This window comes from Uloborus diversus, chromosome 6 (assembly GCF_026930045.1).
Source record: "Uloborus diversus isolate 005 chromosome 6, Udiv.v.3.1, whole genome shotgun sequence".
NCBI lineage: Eukaryota > Metazoa > Arthropoda > Arachnida > Araneae > Uloboridae > Uloborus > Uloborus diversus.
Genome location: NC_072736.1, coordinates 162,431,764 through 162,448,738, shown reverse-complemented (window position 1 = coordinate 162,448,738; position 16,975 = coordinate 162,431,764). Strand labels below are relative to the sequence as shown.

The 16,975-nt window shown below is 34.8% G+C and overlaps 1 protein-coding gene across 1 annotated transcript in view; it reads right to left on the bottom strand.

The window, feature by feature from the left end:
* Positions 1-16,975, bottom strand: part of LOC129225234 (uncharacterized) — a 395,408-nt gene that overhangs the window by 233,370 nt on the left and 145,063 nt on the right. The window contains exon 4 of the mRNA XM_054859808.1: positions 13,749-13,959. Within this exon, the coding sequence (XP_054715783.1) occupies positions 13,749-13,959 (211 nt within the window). The remainder of the gene's footprint in view (positions 1-13,748; positions 13,960-16,975) is intronic.

The window sequence follows — 16,975 nt, the reverse complement described above, 5'->3', positions numbered from 1 at the left end:
ATTAGAAATAGAACTTCATAAATGCATTATATATATATATATATATATATATATATATATATATATATATATATATACAGGATGTCCCAAAATGACAGCATAAACTCTGCACAGCTAGATTGCTCGTTGGGAGTACAGAAAAACTGCCCTAAGAAGCGTTCCTGTACGATCCATAGTCAATGAGAAAAATACGAACTAAGTATGACGTCACTGCCGGTGCAAGAAGCCGGTGCTTTATTGAACATACTAGCAACAATATTTGCATATGTTTCCAGACGATAATGTTTAAAACGTCATCACACGTGTTTGTTGTTATACGTAATATACGTACACTGCTGATGATATGTTCAATCAAGTGTATTTTTTTGCACCGGAAGTGACGTCATATTCGAATTTTTCTCGTAAACTATGGATCCTACAGGAACGCTTCTTTGGGTAGTTTTTATGCATATTCCCAAGGAGTAATCTCTCTGTGCACAGTTTATGCGGTCGTTTTGGGACACCCTGTATCCTTTCTTTACATTCCATTTATAAAAATATATCATTTTAAATTTTTTCATAAACTTAAATAATTTCGATGTTTTTGTTGGGGTATGTGACCTATAACTACAACAAGAAAAGAAAAAAGATATTAACCGACTCTCTAATAAGCATGCTCAAGAAGGGTGCAGAAAACAGAAAAAATGTGATCTATTATAAAGTCTAAATGAAAAATTATCATATAAGCTTTGTGCTACAATATGATTAAAGTGAAAAAAACCAACGTAAATAAAGCACAAATTTTAAAGAAAATACAGCAAATAGCTTTTTCAAGGCTACAATGGAGCCTTTTCATCTGATGAAAATGAGGTATAGCTACCTGCTTTTTTACAAGGACAACTGAGTTCCCTCCTATTAAACTGCATCTTTATACCGACCCGATTGATTGGTCTCAGCGGGCGAAATATTTAGGCATAACTTCCGACCGTAATTTAACCTGGCGACCTCACATTGAAGAGGCACGCAAGAAGTACCTCACTTCCAAAAAATCACTACGAGTAAATTGTCTCCTGCACAAAAAAAGCGTTTTATCAACGGATAATAAACTGCTCATTTATAAGTCCTGCCTAAGACCCATTATTACCTATGCAGCGCCCATATGGGCGACTTCTGCAATCTCTAACTTTAACCGAGTTGAGAACTTGCAGAGAGTGATGGTTCGAGTGGCGTGCGACTCTTCCTGGTACGTGCGTACGGAGAAGCTGGTGGAAGAGATTGGCATCCCGACGCTCTACAACTTTAGCAAAAAGCTCGCCAAGAGATTCCACAACAACATCCCCCGTGTTGGCAATCCACTACTTAACAACCTTCCAAATAACGATCCGTTGGATCCGGCAAATTCTCGCAGGCCTCGCGCTCTGCTAGCTTAGTTTCAAATTCGAAACGGGGTGAGTGAATCCCTTCTACGGTTCACTTATCTCGTTTCGACTCTAGTTATTGTGCTACACTCTGGCTGGGAGCATGCTCCTATCTATTTTCATTTCACTATTTTTTTTTCTAATCAACATGTTATCATTGTCTTAATTTTATTTTAAAAAGTATATAACTTAAAAAATATGTAGGAGGGGGGGGGGGGGAACCTTAAACTTATTTAAAAAAGAAGAACTTTAGTTAAAATTTACTTTGAAGAGCCTTCGGCTAACCATTATGGTACTCCCGTTAGAGGAAGCCACATCTCTCGTACATCCACGCAACCATATTCTGCGTCAGAATAAAGCCATGCCCCCAACCGGGGAACTATCAACATAGCACACCAGAGGGTAAGGGGCAGGGCCCCAGGTGCCTCAAGCAACGAACTTATATTTCCGTGGCATTTCTCAGTGGCGCGAATATGATCTACCAGAATCGCGTTAATCCAATAGCAGAGACAACTAGCACGGACTCGTTGCCTCGTTGTGTGAATCGTTGACTACCAATTGTGCAGAAACAAACGGTTTATATAATTGAATAAATTTCCCATCCATCCACGGCTAATTCTACTAACTGTGCAGTGCATGGTACAAGATTGTGACCCTGACTCTTGTTATCTGGCCCATGAAAAGTGCAGAGCAGTCAAATATGGCCTACTTAAGTATGGAAGACAGCTTTTGCGACTTCCATAACTTTCATACGATGCCAACAGCTGGTTGTTCAGATAGACCAAGGCCATACAGAATAGTTTGGCCTGTGTAAGCAGGACGGTCAAAATATGGTCAGTATAAAGATGAATGTCAAAACAGTTACGTGTTGTAACTTCGTTAACTCCGTCAGAAGATGTTTTCATTCCTTTTAGATGTTTAGTTCTCAGTCTGGTGAAAATCATAATGCAGGCTGGCCCTCCGGGAAAAGTACGAACTTCGCTCCCTCCCCCCAACGTACGCAAAAAAAAAAAAAAAAAAAAATCACACAGTAAAATCTATATTTTTTTTCTAATATATTTTTACGCTTTTTTCCTTTTAAATTTATTCATTCATTGTTCTGTATATTTTTCATAGCTCTTGTCTGGTTTTCATTTCTTACATTGTTATTTTGAGTCAAGGAAGTAAAATTATATTTCAAATTCAATTAGGAATAAAACTGTTATCACCAAATTTTTATAACAAGTTTACTAATAAAAATGAACTTTTGAAATTAGTGAACAAAACACTAATCAAAAGTAAGAAATAACAACGTCAAAAAGCACAAACTGCAGTTTTAATTTTTCATATGAGTTGTATTTTTGGCGGATTAGGATTTCAGTCATTAATTATGGATGTAAATGGATGAGTCTTGAAAATTTTGGTGAGGGTGCCGCGTCCTGCATGTACTTCAGCAAAAAGATTTTTATTCCTCATAAATGTACTTTCTTTTTGAATTAAAATATCGTTACTCGTTCTTCAATCTAAATTATGTTTAACGTTTTACCTAGTAGCACCGCGGACCACAGTTTGGGAAACTCTGAACTAAATCATGCAATTTTCAAGTGGGAAAAACATCAGCAAATCTCAAAGGCTTACATGAACTTTGTTGACTGAAGAAGAAGCAATTAAGTTGCATAGAAATAACTCTCTTTATTCCTCACTTTCGTTAACTGAAATTATTAATCATCCAATTATTTATCAAAAGCAAATTACTGCAAATCAAGTGTAATTATTTTATCAGGTCGTTTAATCAAATGACTTGATGCGCAATTACTGCAAAATGCTGGATGATCCGAAAATTAAACTTATTAAGTGCACAATTCCGTATATATAAGTAATTTCAGAAATAAGCGAGTCAAACGGTCCACTTTTTGCTTTTAGTGGGAAGTTATTTTATTAGTTTTCAGTTGAAATAATTATTGAACACAGAGCAGAAGTTAAGGGAAAAGTTCTGCCTTCAAGAAAAGATTTTCTTTTTTTGAGACGGTGTAATTGCACAAGAATATCCTGAAAGGAGGAAGACAATGAATACTAACTAAAAACGAAGTTAATGAGGAAATGGGACAGTTAGCAAAGAAGTAAAACACTGAAAATCAACTGCGTTAAAGACGTTGACGAAAATGAGCAAGGAAAGACGAAAAGAGAATGACAAACGGGAAAAAGAAATAACAGATGAGATCTAACACAGAATACTCTAATGTGGTGAAGAGGAAATTAGATCACCATGTGTGTACGCTAGAACTAAATTTATATTGATTATCGACTTTTCAAATTAATTGCAGGAAACACTAATTCGCCCTATTTATAAACAAAACACTAAAGAATAAAATAACAATTAGTTCGAGGTCTGTTGGATAGAAAGTGCTTAAATCACATGAAAGGTTAAATAGCTTTTTTGTTTTCTAATTTGTAAGATATCGGGCTCCAGGTACACATTATTGGTGGCAAAACTACAGTTAGAACCAAACTTCACGTTTCTAGGCTTCAGCATTTCCCAGGACGCACGCCATACACAAACATCTTGCTTTATTACATGCTAGATATATGCAGTACTTCACCTAATTCTCAACCAGGGGCGGATCCAGAAATTTTTGTAAGGGGGGTCAAGTTTCAATGGCCAACATTATACGTAAAAAAAGTATCAGTTAAGCAGGGATGCCGACAACGGGGATGGCGCACACGCTCATGCTACAGAGACCCCTTCCCCCAGATGAGATCAAAATCCTTTCACATCACCCCCCCCCCTCCGCTAAATTTGTCAATGCCTCAACCTGCGCCATGGATCAAATTTTGATCAAAATTCATATTTCTGCAGGCAAACATGCTGGTCATGTTACCGTCAGTTTATATATATATATATGACACTAGCTGCATTGCCCGTCTTCGCCCGGACTACCTTGAAAATAAAAATTGTGTCAAGTAACGTATATTTAGCAATCAGACGGAACTGGAAAAAAAAAGCATCAATGCAAAATCTCCCTTAAAAACAATGACGACAGATATTAAAATAATTTTAAGAAATTCAATCGAGAAAGATAGATTCAAAAAGCGTAACCATAGAAACACAAAATAAAATAAGTTTAAAGAATTAAAATACGAAAGAAAATGGTTAACAATTTGAATGGATATGAGATTTTTTGAACTTGACTTAAAAAGGTTTGTAACTTTTTTTCCTTTCCAGATAGAAGCTCAGTTTTTTCGACCATAGGTCGAGTTAGATCTAGAGTAAAAAAGGTCGCTTTTTCCAACGGCGTCAAAAAGAAAGCTGTGGGAGAATTCCTTCACTTTTTATTTATAGATGTAATGAAGAAAGTCGTGCCTAAATTTCAGCTAAGCCTAAAAAAATTCCAGCTAAAAACGCAAATAAGTCCCGCCGTAATAAAGTTAGAGCATTGAAACAAATTGCGTAGAACGCGGAAAATTCTGCCCTTTCTAAAGATGTGTAATATTAATATGTGCAAGTAATTTTTCACCCCCATACTTGAGAATTTATGTGAAAATTGGACGTAAATTGGAATAAAAAAAGAACTATTCATAGAATTTTATTCGAACTGGTCTGCAAACCTTTTCAGGACTTAAAGGAACAAATTGCGAAAATTTCAGTGCAATCGGCCGTGTAGTTCTCGAGTTTTGCGAGTTCAAACACACAGACGCTTTTTGGGGACTTCATTTTATACTATGTAGAGATTACAACTATATAAAATTGTTAGAAAAAGCACACACAACACACACACACGACACGTGGTTTGGTGGAAGAGTACTCTGAAAAACGTAAAGCTCAATAGAGATGATTGTTCTTTTGAAAATGAACAAAGAGCTCAAAATAGTGACAGCCCCAGTCAATCCCTTGAATTATGACGTGCTGAGAAGAAATACCTTACAGAACCAAACAACGCAAGGTTTACATTGATTCTATGTGCATTTACTATTTTTAGTTAAATAACAATTTTGAAATTCTTGTCACAGGAGGGTCAGCTGACCCTTTGACCCTCCCCTGAATCCGCCCTTGACTTATCTCAACTTATTGTAAAGTTCTGAATGTGAAAGGATGCGTTACTTTTTATCAGCCTCAAAATTTTATAAAGGAGTGTTTAAGAACTAAAAAATTTTTTTTAGCTTATATATATATGAGGGTTGTATATTTTTATTAGGACCCGAGTTAAGCGTTCGCCACCAAGCCAAACGCGATAAAATTGAACTTGGCGAAACAAACTCGTATTTGGCGAATGTATTGGCGAACCGAAAATTATCCGAAATTTCCAGAGAAACAAATCAAAACAAAAAGCTCTTCTCAGTCCTCAAAATTATGTTATAAGATAGTTAAAAATTCTGCGAGAAAAAAAAAAAAATCTTTCTGAAATAGTGTCTTACTTTAGCGAATGCTGCATCTGAAAAAAAAAGTATTCGACTGCATTTTATATTTTAAAAAAAACACATATATTTCACTCTCTGATTAAAGTTTTATAGAAAAGTTGATTAAAATTTGTTAAATTACTCTTTGGCTAAGACTTTTAAAATTTGGCTAATTTACTGGGCTTTACAATTTGAAATCCCCAATGCGAATACTGTATATGGGTGCTAAACCCGATGGTCGACAGTCCAGGACGGACGTAAGAGACGGTGTCCCTTCTATTCCTTCGTTTCACTCGAGCGTTCTCACTTCTCAACTACACTTTTCTTTTAAATTTTACTTAGGTGCTCTGCCCCCTGCTCGCTAACGTTCACCAACCCCCGAAGATTGCTTTGCAATCTCATTTGATTCGCAAAAATTCAAATCGTCAATTAGAACGATACAGATTAGAAACGCATTATGAGCTCCCTTTTTGGAACAAAAAGCACACCTTCCCCGGGTTTCAAAATAATCTGTACTAACTTGCAGAGCGAAAAGGGCTAAGAGGCTCCTGAGCATTGCAAAACTGCAGTTGTGTACGTTTGAAAAGTCGCTTTCATATTCGTGGTCTCAAGTAGTATATTTTACTCTTTAGCTCGGGCTTGAATTGAGCCTAAGATTTTCCGTTAAAATCGAAACCCTTAAGATTTGTGAACAAGAAAGAAGAAATAAACGAATTGAAAAGACGGAACTATGGCAACGCCAAATAAAACATCAATAATTTGAATGGAAATAAAAATTTTCGAACATGACTAAAACGGCTTGTAACTTTTTTTCCTTTGGAGATAGAAACTTCGTTTTTCGAACATAGGTCGAGTTAGATCTGGAATTAAAAAAAAAAAAAACCGCTCTTTCCAGTGTTGTCAAAAAGAAAACTGTGGGAAAATTCCTTCACTTTTTGCCTTCACTAAGCCTAAAAAAGTGCGAGCTAAAAACGCAAATAACTCCCGCCGTATTTAAGTTAGAGCATTGAAACAAAATACGTAGAACGTGGAAAATTTTACCCTTTCCGACGATATATAATATTAATGTGTGCAAGTAATTTTTCACCCCTTTAACAGGCAATTTATGCGAAATTTAAGCTTAAAAAAATAATTACAAAAAAACTAATTCAAATTTGAAAAAACAAAACCCCAAGTGCAAACCACCGGGGCTCGAAGTAATTTTGTACAAAATTTCAAGGCTGTAGGTGCTATGGGGTCTCTCCTGGATGCAGGCTCGCCACAGACTTCCTTTCAAAATTTTCTGTGATCTTAATTTTTCTTAATATAAAGAGATAACTTCCTATATCGTGGGTTCGATCTGCAGCACCCCCCCCCCCCGAAGATTACAGCACCGATGCCGCATATATACAGGGTATTCCGTTTTAACCTGCAAGATGTTTATTTTCGCAACCATTAGTCCTAGATGTTTACTTCCAGTTGCAAAAATGTTCGAAATCAGATGCAGAGTTAAAATATTGAAAGTTTGAAGAAAAAATAAAAATGAGTCAAAAATACGAAATTTAATTTTTTATACAGCCCTTAGGTCCCCTAACTAATATTTAGATAAATAATCTCCATTTAAAACTATTACTAACACAAAAAAACTTGACATTTGTGCGACCAAAACTCAAGGAAATATTCCAGTTTAAAGTTTTAAGGGACCATACAGAAGGTGAGATTGGAACTTATCTCTCTTTCAGAAGAATGACAGGTCGTCAAAGTAAGAAAAACATGATATTTATATTTTTTATTGCTATTCAAAAATAAATACAAATTTTATGTGATACGCAAAAACACACTACAAAACCTCGAATACTTTGAAAAATCACACTCTATGCACATATGTAATTTTAAACACTTGTTAACCACTATATTTTCCCTCAAAAGGTGTTATTGACGGCGAGTGAAAAGTGGTGTAAGTCATAAAACGCTGTGTTCATATCTCGGTGAATATTCGTCGTACTAATTTCAAACTTTTTGTGTTGGATTTTTTTTTTTTTTTTTTTTTTCATGAAGATTACTCCCCTAAATATAAGTTAGGGGACCTGGGGCCCGTATAAAAAGTTAAATTTCGTACTTTTTGACTCATTTTAATTTTCATTTCATACTTACAATATCTTAACTCTGCATCTGATTTTGAACATTTTTGCAAATAAAGGTCTTGCAGGTTAAAACGGAACATCCTGTATATGCTCGTTATAAGTGAAAGTTCTCCCCTCCCCGAAAATCTTTTCGCAAAGCACTGACGCCATATCCCTAAACAAAGATAACAAAAAATACAAATAAAAAAAGAACATGAAGTCTTCAAATAATGATCGGATGAAGCCTTGTGCCTGGTGAAATGTTAAAAAGTGGCTGATATAAGCTCCAGGAGGAATGAACTAAAAATGTATGTCATGCTACCGTTAAAAACAGGAATTGGAGAATGTTGACTTTCACCAGTGATTCAACGGAAATTTTCGATTTTTCGCCAATATCTTTAGTATGTGATAGTTGATATTCACCGGTTGAAGTCGATATGTGAAAGCTGATATTCAACATGTGCACATTTACCAGATTTCGGACTGACATATTACTATAATTATAGAAGTCGTTATTTAAGAAGTACAAATACTTAAAGCAATATTTTCGATCTTCTTTTAACTTACCTTTTTTTAATTTTTTTTTTAAATGAAAGAGCATTTTATTATTATTTCATTATTTTTTTTTATATTTCATTATTATTATTTTATTATTATTTCATTATATTTTTTTTAATATTTCATTATTATTATTTTACAATTATTTCATTATTACTATTTTTTATGTTTCATTATTATTATTTTATAATAGTTTATTATGAAAATTTTATAATAGTTTTATTATTTTATTATACTTTATCATTATTATTTTGATAATATTATTATTATTTTCATTGTTGTTATTATTAGTTTTCAAGTGTAAGTTTGAAGGGGCGTAGAAGTAAACTCAATCCAAACTATTTTTGTAAGACATTGAACCAATAAGCAGTCGTCCCACTCAGACTGAAAACAAATCCCGAGTTTTATCTAAATGCGAAACGAAAAGTAAAATTAAATAAACAGCAATCTTAAGGACGCTAATTAACATCCAAATAATACTTCTCATTTTTCTTAGCTCTCTTAAAAGTTAAAATAAGATAAACACGAAAAACCCAACAGATAAGTTCTAGGAACGATTCTAATTACAATAATGAGAGTTCTATTCAACGTGTTTGAAATGTTCTGTTTTCTCAAAAACAGAAGAAAGAAAAATAATTAGATGGTTAATCTGCCCACAAGCCTGCAGGGTCAGAGAATAGCCTCGCTTATGACGTCATTTGTTTTTCTCCTACAGTACAACTAATGGAAAAAGTTTCTGGGATACTCTTTTGTTTTCGGAGTGTTAAAGATTGCACTTAAAAACGAAAATTAGTTTCAGCTGAACATATAAAGTTACATCAATGTTCTGCGAAAGAAACAAGACTTTTAACGCCAAAAAGCAACCAATTAGGAGAAAGATATTTACTTGATTATTTACAATTTTGAAAGTAAAGAAAGAGTACTTAAAAGGCAGAGTTGGTTGCTTTCATTTACTAACTATCCGTCGGTTTCAAAATAAATGTATAAAATCAGCATTTCTCGAAAGTCCGCATTTGTGACTAAAAAAAGCAAGGGCCACATTTATTTATTTTAAATGCCACTTTAAAATTAAATATAATCATGACTTTTTTCAAAAACAAATATCATCTACACACTTCTGGTTTTTTTTAAATATCCAATGGCATGCAAATAGGTAGATACAAATATGAAAATCAAATAGAAAAAAAAAACAAAAACGAAGAAGATATTTCTAACATAACCATTTTGATTACCTCTCATAATACACACACTAGCTTACATCACCAGAATCTTACAGGGATTTAAAAAATCAAAAATCCATTAACCCCATCAGTCGGAATTATGAAATATTTGACCAAATATGTTGATATTTGGTACACAGTGTACTATGGTAAAGGGTATCTTATAGACAAAATTTGGAGTTTGTAGGAGCAAAATTAAAAGAGTTATGGCACGTCCAATATTCCAAACTTATATTTTTGAAATCAATATTTCATATACAAAAACGATAAAATACCAAACAAACTTCATTATAAAATGTTTCACAAACAATTATAAAACATAATATAAACGTTTGAAACGATTAATTAAAGATTATATATTTTTAAAAAAATCAGGAAAAAAACCTCGCTTTTCAGATGAAAATCCGTAGTTGGAAAAATGAGCCACTCTCTATCTCTCAATCCTTATATGTCAGTGTTGTCAATCTCAAAACGAAAAATTATTTCACAGATTATAAAAAGCAGAATGTAAAGAGTCAACTACAAAAAAAATCAACTAATTAAATCAATTATTAAATGATTAGCAGCGGTTTAAAGTGGTTTATACCGGACACCAGGACGGAAGGGGTTAAAATTGGTATACAAATTTGCCATGGCATACATTACAGGGTTTATGCTACGATCGCATTTTTCGCAAAATGCGAAAACACTATCTCAATTGCGAAAGTAAAGCAAAGCACTTTCGCTTTTTTGCTCAACTAAAAAATAAGTTAATTTGAAAAAAAGGAAACTTATAATCCAAGACAGGAAGCACGCATAGCGATAGTCAACCTAATCTTTAAATCTCAGTAAAGATGCTTAAATTGCAATCAAGTTCAATACTTTGTCTTATCCAGCATTATGTCCCCTCAAAAACTGCATTATTAGTAGGAGGAGAGTGCAATTTTCTAAAAACCAAACATATGTTTTCTTAATGATAAGCATAATCCAAGACTTTTATTTTATGCTTAAAAAAACGCTGCTGTACTAATTGCTTTAAAGATATCATAGAAGAAATTTTCAATTATTTTAAACTGGAGATGAAACACAGAGGCATTTAGAAAGATATGAGAATGTAAACATTTTTTAGCATTTTGCTAAAACTTTTTCCTTAATTTTAGCTTTTATGCTAAAGAACTTTTGAACCGAGCTTAAATCCTGATACATTATGACGTTATGTCTCCCATTTCGGTTCTATTGGCGGGGAAATATGTCACCATAATTATAAGACACCGTTTCTGCTGATATCTAAACATGTTTCTTTCAATAATCTATTTCAGGGAGCAAACAAGGTGGCTGTTTTCCCGATAAGATTTACCAGATTTCCGGTTTTCTCCTTGAAAGGGCGATTCCGTTCCTACTGATTAGTTGACAGAGCGATTTTTAAGACATTTGATAGCGCTTCAATTAAAGCTTCCACAAACAAGAAATTCATACAAAAAAAAAAAGCTCACCCTTACTTCTTTCAGAGGATACCAGATTATTTTTCAAACTGTTGGTTTTCAATATGAATTTAGGAAGAAATCATAAAAGTCAAACGAGCTGATGTGTGCATCACATGACTTCCTTTTACTCCAATTTAATGTCATTTCCTCATTATTGGCAGTTTTAATATGATTCAATAGTTTACTCTCTAAATATCACCAACAGTAGCCAAATTGAAACCATATTTAAAAAAAAAAAATCGCCTAATTTTTCACCAAGTTGGCGACAAAACTTGGCGACCAAAAGACTGGCGATATATCGCCAAGTGTCCGACAAATTGTAACACCACTTGAGTTTACATCGAAATTAACGATTTCCCCCCAAAAAGGGGCAAAAGACCCCCTTTGGAGCATACGATTGCAACCAAAAAGGAAGGTGCAAAACAAGACCCCACTAGGAGTCTACGTACCAAATTTCAACTTTCTAGGACATTCCGTTCTTGAGTTATGCGACATACATACGCACATACATACGTACATACAGACGTCACGAGAAAACTCGTTGTAATTAACTCGTGCATCGTCAAAATGGATATTTCGGGTGTCTGTACGTTCCTTAGGCACATATCCAAGTGTGGTCGGGTTGAAAAAAAAACTCAACATTGATTTGGGGGTGAGCAAAATGAAAATTTAGGCCGATTTTTGAGTAAAAAATTTTTCGCGAATACAATACTTCCTTTTTTGTAAAAGGAAGTAAAAAGTTATGCCACCACGAGGGAGCACTGTTTTCAATCGAATCATCCCAGTACCAAGCAAACAACTGTATCGTCAAACGCCCAGTGCTTTGTTTACCTCCGCTTTCAATTTCAGTTAAATAGGGTATAACGTTGATTTAGATTCTAACCTGTGAAAAAGAGCAGCTGTCCTTTGTTATCGGTAAGAACCAAGGTAAGTAATAAGTTTTGGTAACAAATGAAGGTTTTTTAGATCTTACCAGCGAACCACACGAATAGTGTATTTAATAAAAACAGTTTAAATTGGTAGCGATCGAAAGAATATCTTGAGACATATTTTTGCCGCAAAAATTATTTGCCCTCTTGCCCCCGTCATCGAGATATAAATTCTTAGTTTGCTGAAATTTTAAGAAAAGCGCCAAACTTGAAGAGTTGGCGAAAAATTGATCACGTATCACCATCTGCATCCATCTACAAATCGCGTGAAAGGTGTCATCCATTTCTCACTGAAGATCGCTGCATATAGCGACGTTTCCTAAAATTTCGGCAGACATTAAGACCTCATATTTCGATAACGGGGACACAAGGGCAAAAAATTTGTGCATGCAGAAACATGTTTTACTCTTTGAAAACTAATTATTTTATTATTTATTGATTTTTTCATTATTACACTATCGTGTGGTTTCCTGGTAAGAAAGCTTTTCAACTTTATTCCCTACTAGCAGTACCCGCACGGCGATGCCCGTGCTAAGAATTTAAAGGAATTCTGCTGAATAAAAAAATTCCCCCCCCCCTCCCTTGTGTAAAATAATTATTTTTCATAAAACCTTTTAAAGTCTCTTTGGAATTTAAATCGCCAAGACATTTTAAAAGATTTACAGTAGCTTTAAAACTCAAAATAATCGTCCAACTGTATTAGTTCATCGCTTAATGCGCCAAGCAACCACGCTACGCTAACCCTGCCCTTTAGCGAATGAAGCGGTTTTTTATCTGCAATTTCAGGGCCCAATACAGGCTGATTTTGCTACCGTTTTTCGGTAGCTTCACAAAAATCTTGTTTTGAAATCGGTACTTTCACAAAAATCAAGTAATAAAAGCAGTAGCTTCACAAAAACATCGAAAATTTCACAAAAATTAGCATTTTAAAATATAAAATTTGTTTCTCTGTTTAAAACGAAATTTACTCATAAAATAAAATTCTAAGCAGGTTTATATGAACAATCGCTTAAATAGAAACCTTTTTGTAGTATTTTAACTAATTTTTAGCTGTTTCTCGCCAAAGTGTAGTTATGCAATATTGTCGCAATCTTTAAACATCTGTTTTGGGAAACCGTTTTTCTCATAATTTCTTATATTTTACACAGCACATAGCCTATTAAGCTGAAATTACGATGGTATTTTTCATACTTCTTAGGTTTTTAGCCCCCTCCCCTCTCCAAAAAACGAAATCTGTTAAAAATAATACTAGATGACATTTACACTTTTCGAACTAAAATTTCGCTTGTTCTACTTCTCTTTTACAAAAATTAGGATGCCTCTGAAATTTCACAAAAACAATGCTGATAAAAAAAAAAAAACTTTCACAAAAATAGAATGATGCAATACTTTCACAAAATAGAATGATGCAATACTTTCACAAAATAGAATGATGCAATACTTTCACAAAAATAGGTAGCAAGAAAAAAAAATCCTGGATTGGCCCCTGAATTTGAAATGTTTCAACAAATAACCAAAAGAGACATCAAATAGTATCTTTCAAATGTAAAATAATTCCGCAACTCTATTGTTTGTCGCCAAACCCGCCAAGCGATCACGCTACCGTAACCTAGCTCTTAGTTCGAACCTGCATTTCCAGATCATGATCCCCCCTCCCCCCATGAACCCTTCTGGTGACTATAGAGAGAAAGGGGAGACTTCGTACCTAGGCACCCATACGGGTTGGTTAGGTCCATCGCAGTTGTTCCCTGAATGCGTGCTCTTCAACTGCACGTTTTTAGTCATTTGGATGGCGTGCTTGATCTCCTTGATGGCTTCCGAGACATTCGCTGAGGCGGGGGCTTTCCCATTGGCACAGTCCTCCGGAAGGCCATTGTCGGCTTGCAACCGGGGGCTGCTATCACTTGGCTTCTGGGCTGCAAAGAAAGAGCAGATGATATATTTCTCAAACAATAATACTCAGATATGTTTAAAGTGAAAAACCAACGTAAATAAAGCTTCATCAGTGCAAAATTCTCACCAACACGACCGAAAGGTGCGAGAGAACTGACAACAACCACGTGGACACCGGTATTTATACCAACATAACGGTTGTTGATTGGTCGTTGGTTGTCTTGTGTCCTGAATTCCTATCGGTTGGCCCTCTTTGGTGTAAATACCGGTATCCACGTGGTTGGTGTCAGTTCTCTCCCGACTTTCGGTCGTGTCGGTGAGGTTTTTGCACTGATGAGAGGCTCCATTGTAGCCTTGAAATAGATATATGCTGTATTTTCTTCAAAATTTGTGCTTAAGTTACATTGGTTCTTCACTTTAATCATATTGTAGCACAAAGCTTATATGATAATTTTTCACTCAGACAGATAGTTTTTTGCCTTTTTACTTTCTTCTATATCTAATATATAGAAGAAAGTATTGGATTCGTGCAAATTTTCGAATTTCGAATTTAGACGGATTCGAACGTTTTGAGGTGCGCTGAGTCCATTTCGACTATTTTTGGAAAATGTCTGTCTGTGTGTGTGTGTGTGTGTGTGTGTGTGTGTGTGTGTGTGTGTGTGTATGTGTGTGTGTGTATGTGTGTCACGTCTGTGTGTGACCAGTTTTTTGTGGCCGCTCTACAGCAAAAACTACCGCATGAAATTGAACGAAATTTGGTACACATATGTGCCCCTATGTGAACTTGTGCCCATTGGTTTTTGGCGTGAATTCCTCCAAGGGGGGTGGAGCAATGGGACGTTTTTTGAGTTACGCGTGCTTGCTATTCCTCAGGAAGTAACCGGCGGAATCAAACAAAATTTGGTCCATATGTTGCCCCTAACAGAAGCAGGTGCTGATTCAATTTTGGTGTCAATAGCTCAAACGGGGGTTGAGTTATAGAACGTTTTTTGTCGTCAATTGTGACTGCTGTATCTCAAGAAATAACGAACGGAATCAAACAAAATTTTTTTGACAAGTAGCCCTTAGTGGGTATAAGAGCTGATTTTATTTTGGTGTCAACAGCTAAAAAGGGGGTAGCGCAATCGCCCGGTCTTTTTTTCCATTGTGAGTGCCCTATCTCAAGAAGTAATGCTACGTTCTGGTTGAAATTTGGAATATATATGAATCCACATGTAAACAGGCTTTGGTTCAATTTTGACTCCAATCGCTCCAAGAGGTGTTGATTTTTTTTTTTTTTTCGAATAAAAATAGTTTTATTAATGCAACAATAAGAAAGATAAATCGTAATAGATTGTCGTCTGCGTATTTCTCGTGATTTTAATTGTATGGAAATGATCGGAAATATTATCTCAATGATTTAAAATTTTTAACTGTTGCCATCTTATGTTTGTTAATAAATAAAATATTTGTAATTAATTCAAGTAAGGCTTTTAAAGTAACTTTCAATTTTCGCTCTTTGTTTTGTTTTTACAATAATTCAGACATTGGGATGGTCGTCAAGTTTTTGCATGTGTAATTTTGTTTTTGTTAGGAATATTGCTTCCTCGTCAAGCATGGGGAGGGATCAGAAAAAGGAAAAATATAGAAGAAAGTTTCGTGATGGCCACAACATACTAGTTTAGTAAGATCATGGTCAGGGTTGCCACTCAATTCTAGGAAAGAAATTCCCTGTGTTTTCCCTGCATGGGTATGCAGTCTTACAAACGAACAAACACTGATATTTGAAAAAGATGCATATAAATTAAAAAATAAATAATGTTTGCTTTTATGAGAGACGTTTTTATGTTTAACTAAACAAAACTAGTATGTTGTGGCCATCACGAAACTTTCTTCTATATTTTTCTTTTTTTTTTTCTGATCCCTCCCCATGCTTGACGAGGAAGCAATATTCCCAACAAAAACAAAATTACACATGCAAAAACTTGACGACCATCCCAATGTCTGAATTATTGCAAAAGCAAAGCAAAGAGCGAAAATTGAAAGTTATTTTAAAAGCCTTGCTTGAATTAATTACAAATATTTTATTTGTTAACAAACATAAGACGGCAACAGTTAAAAATTTGAAATCATTGAGATAATATTTCCTATCATTTCCATACAATTAAAATCACGAGAAATACGCAGACGACAATCTATTACGATTTATCTTTCTTATTGTTGCATTAATAAAACTATTTTTATTCGCAAAAAAAAAAAAAAAAATCAACACCTCTTGGAGCGATTGGCGTCAAAATTGAACCAAAGCCTGTTTACGTATGGATTCACATATATTCCAAATTTCAACCAGAACGTAGCATTACTTCTTGAGATAGGGTACTCACAATGGAAAAAAAGAACGGGCGATTGCGCTACCCCCTTTTTAGCTGTTGACACCAAAATAAAATCAGCTCTTATACCCACTAAGGGCTACTTGCCGATAAATTTTTCTTTCATTCCGTTCATTATTTCTTGAGATACAGCAGTCACAATTGACGACAAAAAAACGTTCTATAGCTCAACCCCCGTTTGAGTTATTGACACCAAAATTGAATCAGCACCTGCTCCTGTTAATGGCAACATATGGACCAAATTTTGTTTGATTTCGCCAGTTACTTCCTGAGGAATAGCAAGCACGCGTAACTCAAAAAACGTCCCATTGCTCCACCCCCCTTGGAGGAATTCGCGCCAAAAACCAATGGGCACAAGTTCACATACGGGCACATATGTGTACCAAATTTCGTTCGATTTCATGCGGTAGTTTTTGCTGTAGAGCGGCCACAAAAAACTGGTCACACACAGACGTGACACACATACATACACACACACACACAGACAGACAGACATTTTCCAAAAATAGTCGAAATGAACTCAGCACACCTCAAAACGTTCGAATCCGTCAAAATTCGAAATTCGAAAATTTGCACGAATCTAATACTTTCTTCTATATATTAGATATAGAAGAAAGTAAAAACCCTTTAAATTACATTTTTTATTAAATTTTATTTATGAATTTTATTA